The 24371-nt window shown below is 39.5% G+C and overlaps 1 protein-coding gene across 8 annotated transcripts in view; it reads left to right on the plus strand.

Moving 5' to 3' along the window:
* Positions 1 to 24371, plus strand: part of ACACA (acetyl-CoA carboxylase alpha) — a 210266-nt gene that overhangs the window by 162363 nt on the left and 23532 nt on the right. For all 8 annotated transcript variants that reach the window (XM_057535458.1, XM_057535459.1, XM_057535463.1 and 5 more), the window contains 9 exons: positions 494 to 637; positions 1415 to 1511; positions 2771 to 2878; positions 7576 to 7632; positions 7879 to 7923; positions 15117 to 15158; positions 16207 to 16422; positions 18153 to 18308; positions 20450 to 20653. In XM_057535458.1, the coding sequence (XP_057391441.1) occupies positions 494 to 637; positions 1415 to 1511; positions 2771 to 2878; positions 7576 to 7632; positions 7879 to 7923; positions 15117 to 15158; positions 16207 to 16422; positions 18153 to 18308; positions 20450 to 20653 (1069 nt within the window). The remainder of the gene's footprint in view (positions 1 to 493; positions 638 to 1414; positions 1512 to 2770; positions 2879 to 7575; positions 7633 to 7878; positions 7924 to 15116; positions 15159 to 16206; positions 16423 to 18152; positions 18309 to 20449; positions 20654 to 24371) is intronic.

A 24371-nucleotide genomic window follows, 5' to 3' on the forward strand; every position in this document is an offset into this window, starting at 1 on the left:
TGTAGAGTTGTTGTTGACATGCATATATCTATCTGTGAATACTTAATCTATTACAATTCCTAGAGAAAAATGCCTTAAGTGTTGCCTAGTTACAACTCACTTGGCTTGTTTACATCCTTTTAAAAGAGGGGATGTTTTAAGCAAGGGGAAGATGCAGGATGGTTTTTAACCCCTATGTGCTATTCATTCGTTAGACATGTCATGATGTCATGGTATTAAAACCACCATGATATTCCTGACAGTCCTTAGATTTTTATGTGGAGAAATTTGGGGGGGGGTTGGTAAAAAATATTGTTTGTGTGAGGGGAAATTCCAGTGGAAGGGTTAATGTGAATCTAGCAAGACAGCCTTATCTATAGTGGGTAAAAAACCAAACCTGCTCTGCAACCTGACCCTACTTCAGTTTCCTCCCAGCTCCTTTTCCCTGTTGTGACTCTCCCAGCCCTTGTTCCTACTCTCCTTGTCTAATGCACTTGATTGATTTACCATTTAGAATGTCCTTCTCCTCCAACCTCAACCACTATGGCATGACTCATGTAGCTAGTGTCAGCGACGTGCTGCTGGACAACTCATTCACTCCACCATGTCAGCGGATGGGCGGAATGGTCTCTTTTCGGACTTTTGAAGATTTTGTCAGGTAAGACACCATGGAACTGTGTCTATACGAGGGGAGCCTTGGGCGTCTCAGATTTCTGCCAAATGAATAGAGGTCCCCTGATTAGCCACGGGCCAGCTAAGGAGATGTAGCCCTTGTGGTATATGCTCTGGGAGAGGTGTAGGTCCTTCCCTTTCCACCTCTGTGCAGACTCTACAAGCCTCTACTTGTTATATGAGCCTGGTCAGAAAAAAAGAAACAAACAAAAACCATCTTTTCCTTAGTAGCTAACACAAGAAACTGTCTGCTCTGTGATGAGTGAGATGTCAGGAGGAATTAAACACAGCACTAGAGTGAGCCCCACCAGAGATGATACATCTTTTGATTAAATGCATTCAGCATCTATCTCTTGATGTATACTGATGCATTACCCTAGGGGGAGGGGTAATGACATTGGTCTGTCACTGCTCGAGTCCCAGGCTCTTTCTGTTACTTTAAGACCGATGATGACAGCAGCACTGCTCATATCTTACATATGAAAGAAACAAAACAAAAAAGCTTCAGATCATTCTTTTTTAAAAAGAAAAAATATATATGGTTTATTCAAGTTTAAACAATCCATCCTCCTAATTTCTGCCACTTGGTGAAATTTTGCATGTCACCTCTAGCCACTGGTGATTCTATTCAGTTGACAATTGAGTGCAGGGTAGGATAGATTATTCTTTTAGACAGAGCTGGCAATGGCAGCGTTAGTTTCCTGCCACTTAGATTTTCTGCCACTTGGGTTTTCATCGTGGGTGTTTCTTTGGTATTTTTCAGGATCTTTGATGAAGTGATGGGCTGCTTCTGTGATTCCCCACCCCAAAGCCCCACGTTCCCTGAGGCAGGTCACACATCTCTATATGATGAAGACAAGGTATAGTGTCCTCTTTGGGAGACTGCTTTGCTCCTTCAGATACAGGATTTGTACTATATACTCTCTTTCTTTTTTTTTTTTTTTTTTTTAAAGTAAAGCTTTCTTTTTTTTTTTATTTTTTATTTTTATTTATTTATTTATTTTTGGCTGTGTTGGGTCTTCGTTTCTGTGCCAGGGCTTTCTCTAGTTGTGGCAAGCGGAGGCCACTCTTCATCGCGGTGCGCGGGCCTCTCACTATCGCGGCCTCTCCCGTTGCAGAGCACAGGAGGCTCCAGACGCGCAGGCTCAGTAATTGTGGCTCACGGGCCCAGCCGCTCCGCGGCATGTGGGATCCTCCCAGACCAGGGCTCGAACCCGTGTCCCCCGCACCGGCAGGCAGACTCTCAACCACTGCGCCACCAGGGAAGCCCTATACTCTCTTTCTGATTGTAGAACATTGTAGGGAAGAATTCATCTTTTTACCCTACTTGATATTATTTAATTTTATATGCCTCATCAAAGTATTTTTAGAAACAGGTGGAATATAAATTCTAACCTAAAAATAAAAACCACTGCATTAATCATGGACTCCATAGCGTAGAATGAGGCCGTCTATATATCCATCGCAGCTGCCTCTAGGTCTCTGAATGTTGTTTCAAAGACTTGAGCTTTGATTGCTTTAATTCTTACTCAGTAATGGCTTGTATATTTGCAGAGCAGTACTTTCGTAGTCTTCAAGGAATTGTGGATTTCAGATAGTAGAAAAAATAGACATTTTGTTTAAAATTTTGTCCTTTTATTAAACCCTTCTTTCCCTTCTTTTCATTTCTCTGCACACGCGTCCTGTTTTTTCCCTACCAGGTTATTTTCCCATGGTTTGATACTTCCACTGTTTAGAAATATGTTATATGGGAATATGTTCAGATGGCTTCTTTCACTCATTTTCCTTTACATTCTGTGAAGAGATATTGCAAATGGTTTCATTCCCATTCTATTGGTGAAAAAGTTGAGACATAGTGGTCTTCAAGTTCATACCAAGCCAAGATTTGGGGCCGCCTTTAGCTAATGCCTTTGCTGCCTTATTTTTTCAAAGTTAGGTGTCTTTATTTAATCTCCATTGTGGGTGTTGGGCAGTGGTTTCATTTTGCTTATTCATACCAGCAGAAGATGTCCTGTGGGCCATATCTGTTTTTCAGGTATCCTACCAAGTACTATAACTTCTCTCCATCTCTGTATTAGCCAGCCTCCTAATTTCCTTGCCTTGTGTTCTTGGGTTACAGATCCCCAGGGATGAACCAATTCACATTCTGAATGTGGCTATCAAAACTGACTGTGATATCGAGGATGACAGGCTAGCAGCTATGTTCCGAGAGTTTACCCAGCAAAATGTAAGTCCTCAATTGGATGGAAACTGGTGATGGCCACTTTCCTTCTCGCTGTGTGTCATATGCATCCTTTTATCAGTTGCTACATATAAGGCCTATCACTGATAACGGCTATGTCTTTCACATAGTTCTGCTTGTAGGGGTAAAATTCCGAAGTGATTCAAAAGTATAAAATGCATATATTTTTTTATGTCAAGAAATTTAGACCTCAAATGTTTAAAATGTTTTAAGGAAGGGAGGTTATATTCCTGAATCTTTTCCAGAGCTCCAGTCTGGAACTTCCAGTCATCTGCTGAATTCCCCTTGGTGACTTAACTCTGCATGTCTAGGCCCAAACTCCCCTCAGGCCCACTCTGAGTCCTTCCATCCCAGCCTTGAAAATATGTGTTATACTTCCATCCTCCTTGCGATTTTATGTCACTTGGATATCTTGTGTTAACATCAAACTCCATATAGTTTAAATGTAAATTCCTATCATTTTCTTTCACCTCTTCTGATTCCCCCTCTCCCCTATCAAAAAGCTAAACAAAAACAAAAAAAACCAAGTAACCAAACCCTTTGCCCCCAATCATGCAGAAATCATTGACTTCTTCCTTTTGTTTGCTGTTCCATTATTCTACCCCTCCTTCCCTACCCACCTTTCCTTCCTTCCTTTCTTCCCTCCCCCCTCTTTTCAGTTTTTAAATTCCCACTGCCATCTTTCTAGTTTAGACCCTTCCTCACCTTATACCCGAGACACCACGACAGGTTTGCTTGTGACCCTCACTCTTCCCCTCCAGGTAGTTTCCATTCTGCTCACTACCACAGAATTAAATATCTAAAGTGCCCCCTTACCCAGTTATTCTCCCACTCAACAGTGACTCTCTCTTGCCTTCAGGATACCTCCTTACCTTGATATTGGACATCAGCCTATTAATGAAGGCTAACAACCTAGACTTTGCTGTTCCGTGAAAAGACCTAAGTCTTTATCTCATCTACCTTGTTTGCTTGATCTCTTCTACTGCCCCTTTTCTGGAATGTTTTCCTCTTTCATTCTTTCTTCCCTCCCTCCTTCCCTTCTCTCCGCCCCCGCCCCCTTTCTAAATCCTGCTTGTTTTAAGAACTGTCTCAAAATTTCCCTCTTCTATGAGGACTTCTCTGCATAGCCCTAACTAAAATGTATTTTTCTCCCTTGAATTTCTAATTGGTCAGCATAAATTGATTAACAATAATAATACTTTTTATTTTTAAAGACTATCTGTATAAATATTTTTATTTGCACCTTACCACAATCCCATGCCGTTAGATTAGTCAGGAATTATTTCAATTGTACATGTGGGAAAAAGCTCAAGCTCAAGAGATTAAGGCCCTTTAATCACCAGCTGGTAGATGATAGAGCAAAAACTAGAATTTAAGGCTTTGATGCCAGCTCTAGGGGGCACAGATCTAGGTGCTTTAGTAAATAATACATTCCTAGCCCTGAAGATGCTTAGAGTCTAATGTTCAAAATGATCATCTACAGTTATATTTCATTACGATATATGATAGTTGCCAAAGTACCCTTCCTCAGCTGCCCTTAATGACAAGACCTATGTGTGTTCTTTGAATGGAAAGCACCTAGTCTGTAGTGCTTGTCATAAAGAAAGAACTCAATAGATTTTTAAAAATTTAATTTAGCGGTATAAACAATTAGTGCCATAGGCATTCACATCATATAACGCTAATGGTTGATACCCAGGAAAAGATGGTAATTTTATGCTTAACGTGTGTCATAGCATTTTCCCCATGATGCTGTCACAGCACATGAACTGGCTGTGGGATTGTGGTGAGGAAAGGTCCTTCCAGAGAAGTAAAAGTAGGAGTCACGCCTCGGAATTTTTCCTTAGAAGAGAAATCTAACTTCCTTCTTGCCCTTGACTCATGCATGACCACATTAAGTTAACCTGAGACCAGTGACCAAGATGACCTTACTTGGAAGAGTCCTAATGTTGTGCATGGCTACTAATGCTGTTGCTTGATGGAATAATCTATGAGAGTTTCTTCCCAGGTTTTGAGGCACTAATTGCCCACATTTGATTGTTTTGATCTCAACTTTAGGCTTTTTATTACCCTCAGTTCTAAGTGACGTATATCATCACACATTGATTTAAAGAGGCAGTTTCTTCATTTTCACTATGTATATTTGTGACGTTAATTGATGATAAGAAATTACCTTTTTCCTTTACTGAACTTGTAAACTGAGGCACAGAGAAACCTAGAGTCTTTGCCGGTGGCTGTTCAGTAGGGAAAGGGTAGACTGTGCCAACATTCCAAGCTTGAAGAAGCTATTTAGTGCATCACGTGCCGTGCTTACCCAGGCGTATTAGGCATTTTCACCTACTTGTTTTGAAAAAAATATAAGAAAGAAAAGGAAGCAAAAGCAATTTTTAAAAAAGCTGAAGTGATAACTAGTTTTGTTTTTCACTTCATGATCATGCTCCTAGCACTTTAGAAAAAGTTTTTTTTTTTAAAGCACACATTAAACTATCAAATAGGTTGATCCAAATTGTCCAAATAATCTTCTAGTCCCAGCATGTCTTTTTTTCTCTCATAGAAATTAGGATCATATATTTGTAAATGACTTGTGGAGGAGATTGAAGCAGCCAGTGTAAATGGAGTTTCTCCAGGTGCTGACGCCTAATCGCTGGGTAATAGCTGTGGACTTGCTGTGAGACCCGCATTATTACAATGTAATCAGAATCCTGTTGCTCTGCTGTTATTGTCAGCCACTTGTGGAATTTTTAAAGCAATAACAATTTTGATTTTAAATTATGGCATTATTAAAGTTATTTTCTTCCCTTGCCAGAACATAGCTATTGATGCTTGTCTTTGAAGGACTTGGCTGTAGTGGAATTCTTTGTTGGTGTCAGAAGAAATGTTTCTGTTCCTTGGCACACTGAGAGTCAGAGAACCACCAACCACCCCACCCCACCTCTTTCTTCCTCCCTCCCTCTCCCCTTCCTTCCTTCCTTCCTTCCTTCCTTCCTTTCTTCCTCCCTTCCTCCCTTCCTCCCTCCCTCCCTTCCTCCCTCCCTCCCTCCCTTCCTCCCTTCCTCCCTTTCTTTTCTTATACTACAAATACTTGGTTATTTACCCTAATGGGTATGATACCAGTACCAATCTTTTTTTTTTTTTAATTAATTAATTTATTTTTGGCTGCATTGGGTCTTCGTTGCTACACACAGGCTTTCTCTGGTTGTGGTGAGCGGGGGCTACTCTTTGTTGCAGTGCGCCGGCTTCTCATTGCAGTGGCTTCTCTTGTTGCAGAGCACAGGCTCTAGGCGCACAGGCTTCAGTAGTTGTGGCACACGGGCTCAGTAGTTGTGGCTTGCGGGCTCTAGAGTGTAGGTTCAGTAGTTGTGGCGCACGGGCTTAGTTGCTCCGCGGCATGTGGGATCTTCTCGGGTCAGGGATCGAACCCGTGTCCCCTGCATTGGCAGGCGGATTCTCAACCACTGTGCCACCAGGGAAGTCCCCCAATCATTTTTAAATGTACCAAAATTTATTTATATTTGACCTGGGAATTTATTATTAGGAAATTAATTTTTTCCAGTTATCTTTTGCTTATCCTGTTAATTTTGTTACTAAGCAACGCCATAGTAAAAATGGAAAAATAAGAGGAAATGGCCCAGGGATGTGCTTGTTTATGAGGGGTAGCCAATTTGGATTTAAAAACTATATAATATCAAGAAAGTTAAGAATTGGCTTATGGATATATCTCTCGGTTAAAGAATGTGATCAAATTAAAGTCTGGGTGTAGGTTGTGAAAGTCCACATATTTTTTCTATTTGTGTTATTCATGTATGTTTTCAGGTCATTCAATGGGTGGGATTGCTTTTCTACTTGCTGCCATGTAGCCCCTCTTTATTAGGGACCTTTAAGAGCATGTCTTTTACTTAGTTCATTAATCTGTTTCTTTGTCTCTGCCTTTTGAGATGAGAGAGCAGTACAGGATAGAGGAAGGCTTAGAGCCAAAGGCCCAAGACTCACATAAGGGGCTGTCTTGAAACTGCTGGTCTCTTCTAATATACTGCTTGCCTGTACCAAGCGGAAGTATGAATAATCACTAAATTTAAAAGCCTGTTAGACATTGTTTTTAACAACTTTTAAAGAGAATCTTTTTTAAAATACCTTCATATAAAGTAGGGAGGAAATGTTTTAGAGCTGAAAAGGTTAGGATTTGTTAGGTCGAATTCTGGGAATGCTGCATCAGATGGTAGGTGATGTCTATAGTCTAAATAACATTTTAGGACTTGAATTTTCCGTTTTATGGAATTTCTTCTTTTTCCTCTACCTGATTTCGTTTAGCTTCTATATCAGTATTGATCTTCACATTTAAATACATGCCCACCAGTGTAATTTCTATAAGCAGAAATTGTGTTAAGGTCTACCTTGTTATGTATCAGTCCTTAGAGAATTTAGTTGGCCTCATGTGACCTTTTCTCCTCCACAGAGTTCTCTTTCAGTTTTGTCCAGGTCAATATTTAAAACCTATTCTGTAAGTCTTATTCCCAGGAGCCAGGTTGAGATTTGTTTATTTGCAAATTTGAAGATACTGAGTCAAGACATAGATATCCAAAACAGTGCTTAGTGCAGTCACAGCCTTCTGAGGACTGAATGGGCTAAAATTTAGGATGAATGGAGATCTCATCTAGCTTCTGTTTTTGCATGTTTGTTTGTAGAAAGCTACCCTGGTTGAGCATGGGATCCGGCGCCTTACTTTCCTGGTTGCACAAAAGGTATTGGCATGTGAATTATGCATCTCTTTAATATTTCTTATGCTGCTGCTAGAACTTTAAAAGTGAAAAATGGAATTATAATCATATGCTTACTTGTAGAATTTATGCAAAGAAATAACTGTTTTGGTATAAATTTAATCAAGAAAAAGCCTTAAAGTCATCACCTTTTACTCAATTGGTTTTTAATTTTATTAATAATTGACCTCTTCTTCTGTTTTTCCTTCCTTTCTGTCTTTTATTTGAAAGGATTTCAGAAAACAGGTCAACTATGAGGTGGATCAGAGATTTCATGTAAGTAAGAGCAACAGTGGTGAAAGATTACTTACTGTTTTATCTGTTACCTGCTGATTATTTAGAAGGGGTGGTCTGATGTTTGGTCCCTCTTCTTTGAAAAAGTATCATAATGAATATTCAGTTCTTCTATAGCGTATTCAAACTAAAGGGTTTTTTTTTTCCTCCTTTTTTACCCTATAATGAATTCTCAGTATATGTCTGAGAAATAGTTAAGAATGAGCACATGCATTTATCCAGATGAATAAGGTAGAAGCAGGAGCTAACTAGTAATTTCTTCTGTGCACACAGAGAATCAGTAATCAAGAACTGCCAATCGTACTTGGGGTCTTGGCTTCTACCAAAGATGGATTCAAGTTCTGTTACTGAGAATTGTCAATTCTGAAGAACAATCATTTATTATTTAAAATGCCTTAACAGCCCAAGTTGGTGTTTTCATCCTACATTAATTCTAGAAGGAGGAAATAAATAAAAATTATGTTGCTTTTTCTCCCATTTAACTGAATTAACTACTAATATTTATGAGTTTAAAATTTTTATTGAAAAATTTTAATAAAGAGAACTAAGTTAATAGCCTGGCATCTGAACTGTGGTGTATATGTGTATGATCATACGCAATATGATTATAGCAGTGAGGTCAAAAATCCAGTTTGCAGTCAAGATGTCATTCTCTAAAATGGCTGATTGGAGTCACAATATTTCTTTAAAAATGGATCCTAATGTGGTGAAGTAAGATTCCAAAGGATATTAAGAAGTCTTAATATTTCTTTTTTTTTTTTTTTAAGAAATTCACGTTCTTTTTTATTTATTTATTTATTATTTATGACTGTGTTGAGTCTTCGTTTCTGTGCGAGGGCTTTCTCTAGTTGCGGCAAGCGGGGACCACTCTTCATCGCGGTGCGCGGGCCTCTCACCATCGTGGCCTCTCTTGTTGCGGAGCACAGGCTCCAGACGCGCAGGCTCAGTAATTGTGGCTCACGGGCCCAGTTGCTCTGTGGCATGTGGGATCTTCCCAGACCAGGGCTCGAACCCGTGTCCCCTGCATTGGCAGGCAGATTCTCAACCACTGCGGCACCAGGGAAGCCTCAAGAAGTCTTAATATTTCTGATGAGAATTTTATTTTGTTTTGTTTTTAGCAATTAAGATGATTAAGTTAGTTTTCAAGCCCTGCTCAATGGCAATAATGAAGATAACATTTGGGATGCTGGAAAGGACTTCCTAAACTCAAGGACCTGTGTGTGGTTGCTTTTATTGCCCTTTTGTTTATTAGGTCTCTAGCACTTGACATTTTGTTTTCCTTCTCACGGTTCACCCTGTTGGTCTAGTCTATAGAGAAACAAGAGAGCCTAGCCTGCAGGCTAAAGAGCTAGGATTTTCTAAAACGCTTTAGGAAATGTTGTGGACTCCACAACGCCCCTGTGTTATTGATGTCAGGAAATCAAGCAGAGTGCAGATATATATCAATCAATAACTGTAGATAGGAAACTGGAGGCAGTGGAGAAGTATGAGGAGCTTAAAGAGAACCCTGGGGCTTTAGGAAGAAAAATAAGGAGCTTAGAGAATAAAATTGATACTTGGGGATAGAGTATGAGAGCCCATGAATAAATACTATAGCTGGTAGATGCTGATCAGAACTCAGGTAGACATGCTGGATCTGGGAAGAGTATTGGGCTAGGTTCTTTAGTGTTAATGTGATTTTTTTCTTTTGTAACTGCCTTTGGAATAATACATTATTCTGGGGAATAATACTGAATTTGTAAAATTGTTTTCCTTTTTCGTAATGGTTCAGACAGAGTCTTCATGTCTATAGCACATGAACTGGTTTTTTATAATAAGCATTCTATGATAAATTAAAACTCTCCACTAAAAATTTTTTAAAGCCAAAGCGCTTAATTCTCACGGACCTTGTATTTTTTTTTTTTTTTGATACTTTCTATCTTTGAATCTATATCCTGTCCTAGAATACATCTATAGATTTAAAACATTTTTTCTCTCTGCTCTCTTAATATTTCTGGATTTAAGTTGAATAGGGACATGTCTAAGCAAAATCTGCTAGGAAATGAGCCCAGCAGGGGGTCTTTCTGGGACTTATTGTACAGTTTCTATTTGTAGTGGCATCAAATGGGAAATCAGTTAAATTATCAAGTGACTTGATTTGTCATAAGTGTAGGAAAGGTTGTTTTAGGACGTAGAGAACATTAAGGTTTTAGGTATGGACTGGATTTGCTCTGAAGAATTGGATGGCAGAGGAGTTAGGGTGTTTTTATGTTAGGCCCCTGAGAAATGATTAGCGGTTACGCAGGGGGCAAGGGCAACTATTACTGAACTCTGGCCAGGATCTGCAATATCCAGGAAGCCTTGGCAGGAGTTGTGCAAATCTGGGGCTCACTGTCATGGTGCTGCTCTGAGTTCCTCTGTTGGTGGTAGCTTGAAGGACGCTTAGCCTCTGTCACGTCATCTGATGTGTGCTTGCCCCATAGTTAGTATAGTGTGAAAAAGTGGAAGCTTTCTGGGAGTGTTAGAGATGAATCCCTTGACCTCTCTGGCTTCTTGGTAATCCGCTGTGATGTATGCAGCCTCCCCTGTTCTACACTGCGAAATCCCTATATTCTCGAGTAGAAGAGGGAATGTGCGCAGGAGGGGGCAAGGAGAGGAGGAAGGTTACCAAGTTTGGTTCAAGAACAACATTGGCTGGTGTGGAAGGAGGCAGCCGTGCTGTTACATAATCATCGTCTCTCAGACTGCTTCAGAACCAGAACAAGGCAAGAGGGCCAGACCGCATGGGGGTTCCTAGAGAGTGTGTTTATTGTTAGGTGTTTATTCACATGCCAGCGAAGGCTGGAATTATTTCCAAAACTTCGTTGTTTAATCACCACAGTCCTCAGAGAGCTGTTCAGCCAAATGTCTGCTGCTGCCTAAGCCTCTTGGTTCTACGTGGAGACTGTTCTGAGCGGGCAGTAGTCACCAGCATTAAGGAGGCTTGGTGATGAGTCTCTTTCCATAACCGTCTAATGAAATCAAGTACCCATAATGGGACTTGCATAATTGCTTAACATTGATTATTTAAACAGAAAGTTTGAGGAAAAACAAGTCTAGCCTTGTAAATATCTTCTTCATATTAAAAAAAGAAAATTGAAGCCTCGAAAGCAAAAGAACAGGCTCTCTGAATTTCTGCAGCTATGTAAGCTGTAGTTCTCTAGTTTTATGAGTATTGTCTCTATCTGTTTCACTCACATTTCAGATCTAGAATTCCAAAAAGTGCAGCAGAAGGTGTTTAATTGGAATATAAGTATTACTTTATGAAGCTTTCCATATTGTTTCCAGCAAAGTTTTGTTAAGGATACTAAAATGCATGTTTCTCGGATTTCTTATCCTTTGCCGCCTAAACAAAGCATTAGGTCTAAACAACGTGATGAGATTCCAAATCACTTTTTCATCTGTAAGTTTCCTTTTGTTTCTTGTCTGTAAGATTTCATGAAATTTTAAAAAATTCTGCTGTAAATCACCTAGGAGATAATTGCAGTTTTACTGATTTTATGTGAGTGACTCCCACTGTAAATGTTTTGGATCATTTGCGCCTGAAGGAAGAGCCCGCTATCGAAAACAGTTATCATGGTTAGTAGTTCATTTCTTTAAAAATAATTGATATGTCAATTATATCTCAATAAAGCTGGGGAAAAAATGGTAGTTCTGTTTGCTAGTGGATCAACTATTTGTTTTTCAGAAGGTTTGGTTTGAGATTTTGTTTTAATTACAGTCTATATAATTAGTTCTCAGTGTGTTGAGGTAAAAGAGAATTGCACCAGCAAGCTTCCAATTTCTTCATCTCATTAGGTTTTTAACACGATTATTAGTATCATAATCAGCTATGATGTTTTCTGTTGCAGGTTTTCACATTCTCTGATTTGCAGGGTGTCTTGATTGGCTAATTTAGGCAAATTATTTTGATTGTCCTGATGATGGTTGGCTGATTAGAACACAGCAGGGGTATAATTTCTTCCTGAGAAATGTTGCATTCTTTTGTTTTTTGGTACCAGCACACTAAGCGCGTTTTTCTTTGTGTACATTCAATTATGATATTTGCCTATAACACTAGTAGAATTCCTGGAAAGCAATTACATTAGTGATGGAATAAGCATGAATGCTGTTAGTGGAAAAATTGGCCGCATGAGGATGTGGTAGGATGAAGGAATTTATTAAAACTACAGAATCAGACTTTTGGATTTCTTCTTTTCTGTGTTTTCTGTATTTCTGTGATTTTTGAGTGCCCAAAAAAAGTGACTTTCTATAAAAGTCCTCAGACTTCCCTATCTCTTGAAGAATTGTTCATTAATCCTGGTTTCCCATTGCATGGAAGTTCTTGCCATCTTCTGTTCTGAATGCTTCATGCTTAAATTGAGGACTTTACTGTGGAGCTAAAAATTTATTCAAAAGTTTAAGAACATTTGTTCATGTCATCTCATAACACCTTTTTTTTTTTTGTGGCTGCGTTGGGTCTTCGTTGCTGCACGGGGCTTTCTCTAGTTGTGGCGAGCAGGGGCTTCTCTTGTTGCGGAGCGCAGGCTCTAGGTGCACAGGCTTCAGTAGTTGTGGCACGTGGGCTCAGTAGTTCTGGTGAACCCGTGTCCCCTGCATTGGCAGGCGGATTCTTAACCACTGCGCCACCAGGGAAGTCCTCATAACACCTTTTCTTAGCTAACCTTAATTAAAGTGATTTTTCTAATTGGTAGTCTTCGCCCACCTCTGCCAAGAATTCATCAGTCTTTTTCATTATTTGTAGTAAAGATATTTATTTCCATTCACTTGTTTGCTTTTTGTGCCTTTCAGTTACTACACATTTTCTTAATTGCATTAGTAGTAAATAAAATGTTTCTTGCTTACTTTTGTTATGTTTTTGAAGGAAAATCATTTTGTTCCTACCACTATACACACTTGAGTAAATGGTATACTAAGTAACTATTTTAGTTAACTAATTAACTAAAGTTATGGAGGAATAGAGGAGTGTGTGCTTGAAAGATTGTATCATTACTTTTCTTGACTTTTCTTTCAGAAAATTTCATGGAAGGACTTTGTTACCCTTCCTTTTTTGACTTGTGTTACTTTTTAGCTAATGCTCTGAAAGCCTACCTCTTGAGAATAAAACCAAAACAGAGACTATATAAAGCCCTGAGCATGAAATCTACTGACAATTCAGCTCAACATCTTCCTGCTTAACCTTGAAGTCATCCCCATGCTCTTCATTATCGTTCAGGGGGAATTAGAGAATTATTTAGGACAAAACGTCATCAGTAAAAGATCAGTGCTGTGTAAATCCACTTTCAAAGGGCTTTTAAAGACCCAAGCCTGGACAAGTGGTTTCCCGGCCTTGCTAAACAAGCTCCTAGAAGCCTATTAAATGCCGTTTTACAGTTAAAATGCCAAGGAAAATGTAAAAAGATTTATTAACTGTGCAAGCTTTAGTTAAGGTGAAGCCTAAGACCTGTGGAAAGTATTCAAGAAGTTCTCCATCAACTCAAGAGCCACGAGTTTTGCTTTGTTTTTTTTCTTTAAAGTTTTAATTTCTGGGGTTTTTGTCTTTTGTCTCATGAAAGAGAAGTCCTCTAAATAAGGAATTTGGATTAAAATAAGAATAGAGAGACTTCCCTGGCGGTCCAGTAGTGAGGACTCCGCACTTCCACTGCAGGGGGCTCGGGTTCCATCCCTGGTCAGGGAACTAACGTCCTGCAAGCCGCGTGGCACAGCTGGGGGAACGGAAAAAAAGAATAGATAGGTAACACCCTACACTTAAGAGGTAGAGATGAAAGGGCACAGGCTCTGGCATTAGAGACCCAAGTTCACCTTTGGGGGTCACAATACTTTCCTAAGAGGTTGTTGAGAGCATTCGGCGGTCAACACATGAGAGCGCCTGCCACCTACAAGGCTTTCAGTTCATGTTTCCTTCATGGTTCCTTAAGTTCATTGAGGGGTATTTAGGCAGCTAGTCCTGGTCTCTCTGCCTTGTACCAATAAGTGTTTGATTACATTGCACTCATAATGAAGAAGATGCCTTAATAAAACCTCCTATAGAGGCAAATAGTAATGACTTGATTCCAACACTGCCGGTAGAGCTTCCCATCCGAGAAACAGGAGTATTTGGTGTTAATAAGTTAAATTTCAGAAACTAATGGACTCTGCTAATTGAATTCATCTTTGTTAATTAATAAGGTTCTAGTAAATTGGTTGCTTTCTCGTGTAATGCCCTGTAAAAGAGCAGTAAGACCTAATGATTACACGTTCACTAGTTCCACCCCATTCTTTCCTATACATATAGTGGTATGAACCAAAGTAACATCTTGTACTTTTCTTTGTCTTGAAATGTCATTGTTTAAACCTTTGAAATTATTGACTTAAGAGTGAATGAGGAAAAAAAACATGGATTGGGGATTCTATGCTGTCTGGCTAGTTTACATTTTAAGAGTTTCTTTTTTTTTTTTAATTATTTGCTTTATTTTTTTTTTTTAATTTTATTTATTTATTTATTTATGGCTGTGTTGGGTCTTCGTTTCTGTGCGAGGGCTTTCTCCAGTTGTGGCAAGTGGGGGCCACTCCTCATCGCGGTGCACGGGCCTCCCACTATCGCGACCTCTCCCTTTGCAGAGCACAGGCTCCAGACGCGCAGGCTCAGTAGTTGTGGCTCACGGGCCTAGTTACTCCGCGGCATGTGGGATCCTCCCAGACCAGGGCCCGAACCCGTGTCCCCTGCACTGGCAGGCAGATTCTCAACCACTGCGCCACCAGGGAAGCCCCATTTTAAGAGTTTCTTAAGGAGAAACTTGGGAAATCAGTCCAGTAACTACTATTGCAGTGCTGCAGAATTCAGGTGTATTGGTCTTATTTGCCAGGTTCTGCCAAGAGCAATACCAAAGAAGACTTTTTCCACTTGGGAGATGAAAAAATACATATTTTTTTCTTTCCCTAGAACAGGGTAGCTATTAAAATTAGGTTAATAGTGTGGTGGTTCTCAAATTCTTAAGTGGGGTCAAAGTGATGGTTACCCAGAGGATCATGCATATTCCCCAGGCTAAGCCCAGGTAAGGAACATGTTTTCTAGGCAACTGTCTTCTAGACGCTTGACTGTTTCTGTACTATGTGTTTATCCCCAAAGAGCCATATATATGAAGGACTGACATATTTCCCCCCCTTCTTTAACACAGAGAGAATTCCCTAAGTTTTTCACATTCCGAGCAAGGGATAAGGTAAGAACTGATTTTTTTCTTCTTTTTTTTTTTTTAATCTTTGTTTTTTCCTTAAAAGCCCAAGAGTAGCTTATCTTTGCCGTATTTCTTTCCATTCTCCTTCCTCTAATTGAACGTATGCTTCCCCTTGCCTTACATGTGTCTTAGAACTAATAAAGGCTCCCTTCTGAAAGAGTTTGGTTTAGGAAACAATCAAATGTATTGACCTACCCAAAGAAAGTGATAACTTTCAAAATCATCTCTATGCCTTAGGATAATCCTAATGATGTAATATTAAAGGGCTACAATACTTAGTAGGATTATTCTTGTCACCCACAGACAGTTCATTTATCCTCAAGTCTTGTTTATGAGCATTTGTTTTTCAATTTTAAAATATAAAATTTCAGACCATGTTGGTTTCTTCCTATTACCAGGTTATGTTTTTGGCTCTCTCTCTCCATTCACTCAATGGGCATATACTCTTTACATGTCTAGTTTCAGCAAAACATAGAGTAAATGTCAATACAACTTTAAAAAAAGGTAGGTAAATAATTATGTATGGATACAGGATGTCCAGAGCCAAATATCTCTATTTTTAAAAATTGTATGATGTTTGTTTTCCAAGTATTTACTATGTCCTTTTTACTCTGCCAGAAATGATAAGAGTATAAGACCTGCCCATAAGCGTTTTAGACTAGTTGGGTAAAACTGAAATATTGGTATGTGAAATAGATATTAATGTGAAGCAGTCTGGTTTACTGTTTTAAAAAAATGAATTATGAAGGCTTTAAATGCTACAGGAGATCTGAGGGAATTGGTGTTTTTTGTTTGTTTTTAATGGAGAGCATCACCACTTGTAAAAGCGTGAATGATGAGAGCTTGCAAAGTAAACAGGGACTTTAGTGCCTAATCTTATATAAGCTCTAGCATTTTCCTTGTATGTAGCTCCTTTTTTGACTCATGGGCACATCATGGCTTATGTTTACATTTTTAAGCATCTCTTTTACATACACTTTCATAATATAATTTTGTAACTGCCTCTTGTGAGCTGTTTTTTTCTTGCGTTCAGTTTGAGGAAGATCGTATCTACCGTCACCTGGAGCCTGCCCTAGCTTTCCAGTTAGAGCTGAACCGGATGAGAAATTTTGACCTTACTGCCATCCCATGTGCTAATCACAAGATGCACCTGTACCTTGGAGCAGCCAAGGTGGAAGTGGGCACAGAAGTGACAGACTACAGGTTCTTTGTCCGTGCAATCATCAGACATTCTGATCTGGTCACCAAGGTGGGTGCTGTACTTTAATGGGAAGTTATCCCTGAGGGAAGGGACAGAGAAACAGGCATGGGTCAAAATCAGGTTTTCCTCTTTTGAATCAAGGCTCTTGTTCCCTTTCATCCTACTCTCCAATAACCAGCAGAGGTCTGAGAGTCATTTCTCTCACAGAAGTAAATATTCCATGTAATGAAGGGCTTTTTCCCCCTTTAATTTAAGTTGTCTTGGTAATGGAAGCATGACAGTACTCGCTTGAGAAAATGAAAAAGCATGCTAACAGAGAAATCACAGGGAAGGTTAGATGATGATAGAGGATAAGGAGAAAAGTTACAGGTGACCCCATTGTAAACCTGTCTAGAGGTGGGGTGCTTTCTGTACATAGCAAGGTGCTTGCTGGTGTGTTAGTTGTTACTGCATCCTATAGCTGTAACCTTTCTGCAGCTTTTCCTTTCTAAACAGATTTCCTTTCTAAACTGCTCTGTTTGCCATTGTGACATATAACCCTAGTGGGGTTGCTGCTCTGGGGATGCCCAGCATCTCCACCTGTTGGAAGGAAAGGATACATAAGAGGCAGGAGGAAGGTCTGGCAGGTCTTTATCTGACCCTTGCCTGCCCCTGCTGCCTGTGGTCATTGGGTTGACCCTAGGGAGAAGGGTAAATAACATCTGCAGCAGGTGCCTTATGACTTGTGACATGCTACTGCTTAAGTATGTATAACAGCTGTTTCTTTTTTTTTTTTTAACATCTTTACTGGAGTATAATTGCTTTACAATACTGTGTTAGTTTCTGCTTTATAACAAAGTGAGTCAGTTATACATATACATATGTCCCCATATCTCTTCCCTCTCACGTCTCCCTCCCTCCCACCCTCCCTATCCCACCCCTCTAGGTGGTCACAAAGCACCCAGCTGATCTCCCTGTGCTGTGCGGCTGCTTCCCACTAGCTATCTATTTTACGTTTGGTAGTATATATATGTCCATGCCACTGTCTCACTTTGTCCCAGCTTACCCTTCCCCGCCCCCCGTATCCTCAAGTCCATTCTCTAGTAGGTCTGCATCTTTATTCCCGTCTTGCCCATAGGTTCTTCTGATCATTTTTTTTTCTTTTCTTTTCTTCTTTTTAGATTCCATATATCTGTGGTAGCATACGGTATTTGTTTTTCTCTTTCTGACTTACTTCACTCTGTATGACAGTCTCTAGGTCCATCCACCTCACTACAAATAACTCAGTTTCGTTCCTTTTTATGGCTGAGTAATATTCCGTTGTATATATGTGCCACATCTTCTTTATCCATTCATCTGTTGATGGACACTTAGGTTGCTTCCATGTCCTGCCTATTGTAAACAGAGCTGCAGTGAACATTGTGGTACATGACTCTTTTTGAATTATGGTTTTCTCAGAGTATATGCCCAGTAGTGGGATTGCTGGGTCGTATGGTAGTTCTATTTTTAGTTTTTTAAGGAACCTCCACACTGTTCTCCATAGTGGCTGTATCAATTTACATTCCCACCAACAGTGCAAGAGGGTTCCCTTTTCTCCACACCCTCTCCAGCATTTATTGTTTGTAGATTTTTTGATAATGGCCATTCTGACGGTGTGAGATGATATCTCATTGTAGTTTTGATTTGCATTTCTCTAATGATTAATGATGTTGAGCATTCTTTCATGTGTTTAACAGCTGTTTCTTTATTGCCTCTTTTAAAACACATTAATGTTGGTGGTGATTTTCTTTCCTGCATAGGAAGCTTCCTTTGAATATCTACAAAATGAAGGGGAGCGGCTGCTCCTAGAAGCCATGGATGAGTTGGAGGTCGCTTTTAATAATACAAATGTCCGGACTGACTGTAACCACATCTTCCTCAACTTTGTGCCTACAGTCATCATGGACCCTTCAAAGGTACATTTCTCCTTAGCTTCTCTGCCAGCACTCGCCAACACAAGCAGAGAGATTCATTCATGTTTCTTTGCACTTGGACCTGGAAACAGGTACTCCTGGTCAGCTGATTGAACCCTTGATCTTTAAAGTTTACAGAATGCTTGTAGGACTGGGTTTCTGGGATGGTGTCAAAAATGTGCTGTAACCATTGAAAGCAGACCCCAAAACTGAAGGTGGTAGGATGTTAATAATGCTGGTCACTTATTTGCAGTAGAAAAATGCAAAACTTCTTCCTCTTCTTCTATTGGTACCTGTTTTATGATATTTGCCATGATAGCAGTCCTATTTTATTTAATTCCCTAGGATTTCTCATCTGGAATAACTAACTGTTATTATTGGGCATTTTGGCAAAATTACTGCTTCTTTTCACAGGTCACCTGGTGGCCTTAGGGAAGTAATACACCTTCCCAAAGTGTCTAACTTAGTTCTCTTTAGTATTTTTCCATGGAGAGAGAATTTGGTTGATATGGAATTCTGCATATATTTATGTATGTTTTCTTCCCTGAGGCTCTATTCTAAAATGCATTCCATATAATTTAAGGAAGGAAAACAAGGTGATTCTGTACTTGACCTTTTATCCCAGGTGTAATAAAGACAGGTCGCTCTCTGTTTCTGTTCTCTCTAACCTTTTCATGATATTTTGGAATTTGAATAGGAGAACCCTTTCTCCTATTGTAGGCATGGACTTTTGCTTTTTGAACTTAACATCTAAGACCTGAGAAATCGTTTTGTACTTCTTTTCTTCAAGACTCCAAACTACTGATTGGTTGCTTTGTCTGTCAGGAAAGCCAAGGACAGGGCTACTCATTGAGTTTCATGAAGTCTCATCATCCAGTTTAAGTAAAGGTTCTCCTGAGCATTCTGGGACTGATGAAACTAGAAGACTTAAAACGTGCCCTGGACACTATATAACTATATATATTTGTAGATATGACTTATCATTTCTCAATGAGTTTTTGCTATCAGCCTCTCTGTTTCCACTCCAAACACTCATATGCCCTGGCTCTGTCTTTCTAATCATAGATAGCTGTCAATTTCCTGTATATAGAGATGTTGACTTTTGTTCCCTCGAAAAAAGAATGGATAGATATCTCTTGGTTAACAAGCAAGTGTGGGAATAGAGACGTTAACTCCTTGAAATCCATTTTAACCCGAACTTCTTTGGAGCAGAAACAAACTACAAGGGTGGCACACACTTCTGAAGAGCCACAAGAGAAGGGTGGTATGAAATTTTTTAAAAAGATGTTCTAAGAACTTGAGAAAGGATTTTAGAGAGATACTTCATTTAAGAAAACATTAATTTTGAGTAGTATGTCCTAGCTGCCTGTAACGCTATTGGAAAAAAATTCTTTTTTGCTTTAGTATGTCAATAAGGAAAAATCACATCTAAGGCCATTTGGTTAAAATAACTCGCTGACCCCTGAAAACTAGGAGCACTAAGCTGTCTTGGTATAAAGCTTAGAGAAATGAGGGAACATCTGCCCCATCTACTTAAGTCCCAGTTGGACTTGGCAGTGACCAAGTTTCAGAGCTCTGTTTAGAGAGAACATTCTAGCACCACCTACAAATTGCCTTTCTTTAATTTGTGCAATTTACCAGGAAGCATCTATTATAAAGTTTAATAAAATTGTATGGAAAAAAGCTCATGGTGGTAATTGCTATGTTGATTTAAGGTCCTGAAAGTGCAATGAAACATAGTTACTGTGCATATAAATGCTACTTAATAGCTGTTTAACTAGAGATTTTATTCTTATTTGGGGCTTTCTCTTAAATCCCATGGTTTGTAATTTTAGATATCGCAGATCTTTGACATAGAATATGAATATAATCGGGAAAGGGGAAGGGAGTTGCGCGGATTTGGGTGTCGTGAGCCAGAGAAAACCACTCAAATGCCAGGCCAGCATGAAATTGTCCCTGACTTGTTCTAAGCAAGAGTAGGGTTGGAGAGAAACTCTGTGACTTTTTGTAAGGAATGCATGGAGGACACATCTCCGGAAGCCAGCATCTTTTCCCATTCCTCCCTTCCCAAAGATGGGCAGACCCAAAACAGGTCCTAGTTACAAGGGATTTAAGTTTTATGCTTGGTGATGTGTTTGTGTCAGATTGAGGAATCTGTGCGGAGCATGGTAATGCGCTATGGAAGTCGGCTGTGGAAGTTACGCGTCCTCCAGGCAGAGCTGAAAATCAACATTCGCCTGACACCAACTGGAAAAGCAATTCCCATCCGCCTCTTCCTGACAAACGAGTCTGGCTATTACTTGGACATCAGCCTGTACAAGGAAGTGACTGACTCCAGGACAGCACAGGTACAGTAGTCAAGCAGGCTTCTCAAAGTTTTGACTTGGTCCTAGAGAGAAGCCACTTGTCCTTGTTACAGAAAGACCCAAACTCACAAATCCCATTGTTTCACCTAGTGGGGTTATCCTCTCTTAGCTTAAATGGTTGCATGAATTTGAAACACTTCATTTGCCTCATAAGATGTGCCTCTGTCCTAACCATGGATGTTATGAAACCCTTAACCTTTTGTCATGTATTGGTGAGCCCTAACAGGTGCCAAGTGAACCTGACTCCACAGGTAACTGTGCAGTTTAGGGCTCTTTTTTAGAGGGCTCTTGGGCTACTTGAGCAGTCTTGTCTTTTCCGATCTGATTTGTCCTTGTTTCCATTTTCAGCCTATTTAGACCACTCATTGGCAAGTAAAGGAAGGGGAATTGTTGAAATATGAAATATCTCAAAGAAGGAAAATTTCAACATAATACAATAATAGCTTGAGCAATATCAAGCAGTGACTTTATCTTATTTACCCTTTATTCCATTTACACACATTATCTTTCCTTCAAAGAGTTCAGAGTATCATGTATCTGTAAAAGAGCAAAGTGGCAAACTTTAACCCATTTTTTCAGATAGAAAAATTGAGAATATGAAAATGGAAAGTGACTTTCTAACTAGATTGGTTCTATGATAACAAAGAATTCCCTTTTAATCTGTTTTACCACCTTGGTTTCTCAATATTTGGGCCATTTGCTATGATACAGGATTTAGGTTAGTTCACCGTTGCTCACATCTTTTTAAGAACTGGGATGTTAATTGTAGGTCTCTGGCCTGAACTTGGGAAGTGCCTTTCTTCTCATTAAAGGATGAACTTGCTCCTTTGTATGTGTACACAAAGGTCTCAGTCTGTTCTATGTATTGGGTGACAGAAAGAGATTATATGTCTCTTGTTTTTTTGTATGTCCTTTTAAATCTGGGAACAGCAGTAAGAAAAGATTTTTTGCTGGTATTTTGAAGATGAGTTTTAAAATTCTAGGTTTGGACAGTTGTCAGAGCGACCTTTCATTTTGTGCTTTGATTCCCAGTTAGATGGCCAGAGAAACCTATCATGTGAGAAGTGAACAGTTAAAACAGAGAGAGTGTGCACAAGAGTGCAAGGGGTGAGCAAGAGAAAGAGTATTCAATAATTTTTTGCTGCATTTGATGTTTTTCAGGACAACCTTAAAGACATTTTCAGTCAAAGCTTTCCATGGGCAGGGGTGTTTTTAATTAACTTCTGCAGTGGCTTCAAGGCAGATCTATTCTTGTGAAAAATAAGATGGCCACTTGAGACTTTAATGTTTTTAATAAATACGTTTGTTCTTCATAACTATTCCCCCCCGCTTTCTTTTATTTGAAAGCTCTTAGATTTCCCTCATGCTGGGTAGTGGTGACACAGGGGCGTGAAAGGAGCAGATGCCTTCAATCAGGGTTTAGTACTGTGCCTGGCACAAAATAAGCACTCACTGAGTGTCTGAGAGAATGAATGAGCTGCCTTTAGCCTGAGGGAGCACCCCTCTTACCATGGGTCCGGCATGTTTAGTAAGCCCTGAAAGAAGGGGTCTGTCTCCCTGAGGCTCTTCAGTTGAGATTCAACAGCCATTGCCAAGTGTGAACTCAGGAGCCCACGACTGGAGGAGGGGAGACCACAAAAGGAACAGCTTCTAACTCAGTTCTGGCACCCTGAAAGCCTGCTTGATGTTTCTTGCCAATTTGTTTTTTCCCTTTCTTTGCTCTAGTGAGTCATTATATGAATTTAAAACAATATAGAACCATGTGTATCATTCATTCATTTGTTCATCAATTTAACATTTATTGACCACGAATCATGTATCAAGCAGTATGGATACAAAGATAAAAAGTGATCTCTCTTCTCAAGAGACTTACCTCATGATGGAAGAAGATGGATAATTAGTTTCTCTGTTGTATGATTATGATTTGTACCATCATAAAATAAGTACCAGGTTCTAAGGGAGCAGACTATATGGGGTCAGAGATTGTTTTCCAAGAGAAGCCCTTTTGATGGCCTCCGGTGAAAAGTGTGTGATAAATAAAGTGTGTACCTGTTTTCATGAACTTGTAAAACATATACTTTACCAGTTTTAATTACTGTGGCCATTATAGTAGAAAATGGAATTAACATAGACAACATAGATAGATAAGTGACCATTCAGAGGCTTCCAATGCTGTCCATTGCCATCAACCTCTTGCTCCAGAATAATTTTTTTTTTAAAGGAATTCCTTTATTTTTATTATTTATTTATTTATTTATTTATTTATTTTTGGCTGTGTTGGGTCTTCGTTTCTGTGCAAGGGCTTTCTCTAGTTGCGGCAAGCGGGGGCCACTCTTCATCGCGGTGCGCGGGCCTCTCACTATCGCGGCCTCTCTTGTTGCGGAGCACAGGCTCCAGACGCGCAGGCTCAGTAGTTGTGGCTCACGGGCCCAGTTGCTCCTTGGCATGTGGGATCTTCCCAGACCAGGGCTCGAACCCGTTTCCCCTGCATTAGCAGGCAGATTCTCAACCACTGCGCCACCAGGGAAGCCCCAGAATAATTTTTTATTCTTTCTGCCAACAAGGAGCAAGGTTGACTGGCTTGAGTTTCAGATTGTCTTATTTTCCTTGTATAGTCTTTGCGGAATTAGCTGTAGTGAACACTGATGTCAGGCAGTCATGGTAGAGAGATCTGAGTAATCCACTGCATAAATCAGTTGATTTCCAGTGTGTAGTGTAAGAGGGAAATACACATTTCAAAATCAACTTTGTTGAGATAGAACTTACATGTAATAAAATGCACTCATTTTATGTGTGCAGTTTAATTCTTTCTGAAATTGCACACACCTGTGTAACCACCATCACAATCATGATAGAGAACTCTTGACACCCTCAAAAGTTTGTTTTCTTGTTCTCCTTTGCAGCCCCAGCCCTAGGCATCCACTGATCTGTTTTCTATTATTATAGAGTAGTTTTGCCTGTCCTAGAATTTCATATAAATGAAATTAGACAATATGTACTATTTTGTGTCTGGCTTCTTTTGCTCAGCACAGTGTTCTTGAGATTCAGCCATGTTGCATGGATTATGGGTATGTTCCTTTTCACTGCTGAGTAGTGTTCCATTTTAGGAATATACCAAAATTTTTATATCCGTTCACCTGTCAATGGACATTTGAGGCTTTATTTTTCCAGTTTGGGCTATTCTGAATAAAGCTGCTGTGAACATTCATTTACAAATATTTGTATAGATATATTTTCATTTCTCTTGAGTAAATATATGAGTATAATTATTGAGTCATAGTAAGTATATGTTTAATTTTATAAGAAACTGCCAAACTGTTTGCCAAAGAGGTTGTACCATTTTAAATTCACACCAGCAGTGAAAGTACCTCCAGTTATGTTGCTTAAATGACCAGCCTGACTTTATTCCAGACCTTGCAAAACTGTACCTATCTTTCTGTCTAATAGAAAGATAAGACCTATAGGTATGTACTTGGAATGTAGTTCCAAGAACCTACTGCTTTTGCTCCTTTTTTTCTTATTTTGATTTGGGTTATCTCCTCTGAGTCCAGTTTTCACATACTAACACCCTGGCCTCACTTAACACATGGAATCTCTTGAAACATTACTATTTCTACCTCTCACATTACTAAGACAATGCTAATTCTACCTCCTACCTGGTGACTTTCATCATTGGTCATGTGCAAGAGGATTGGTAGCT

Source organism: Balaenoptera acutorostrata, chromosome 20 (genome assembly GCF_949987535.1).
Source record: "Balaenoptera acutorostrata chromosome 20, mBalAcu1.1, whole genome shotgun sequence".
Lineage (NCBI taxonomy): Eukaryota > Metazoa > Chordata > Mammalia > Artiodactyla > Balaenopteridae > Balaenoptera > Balaenoptera acutorostrata.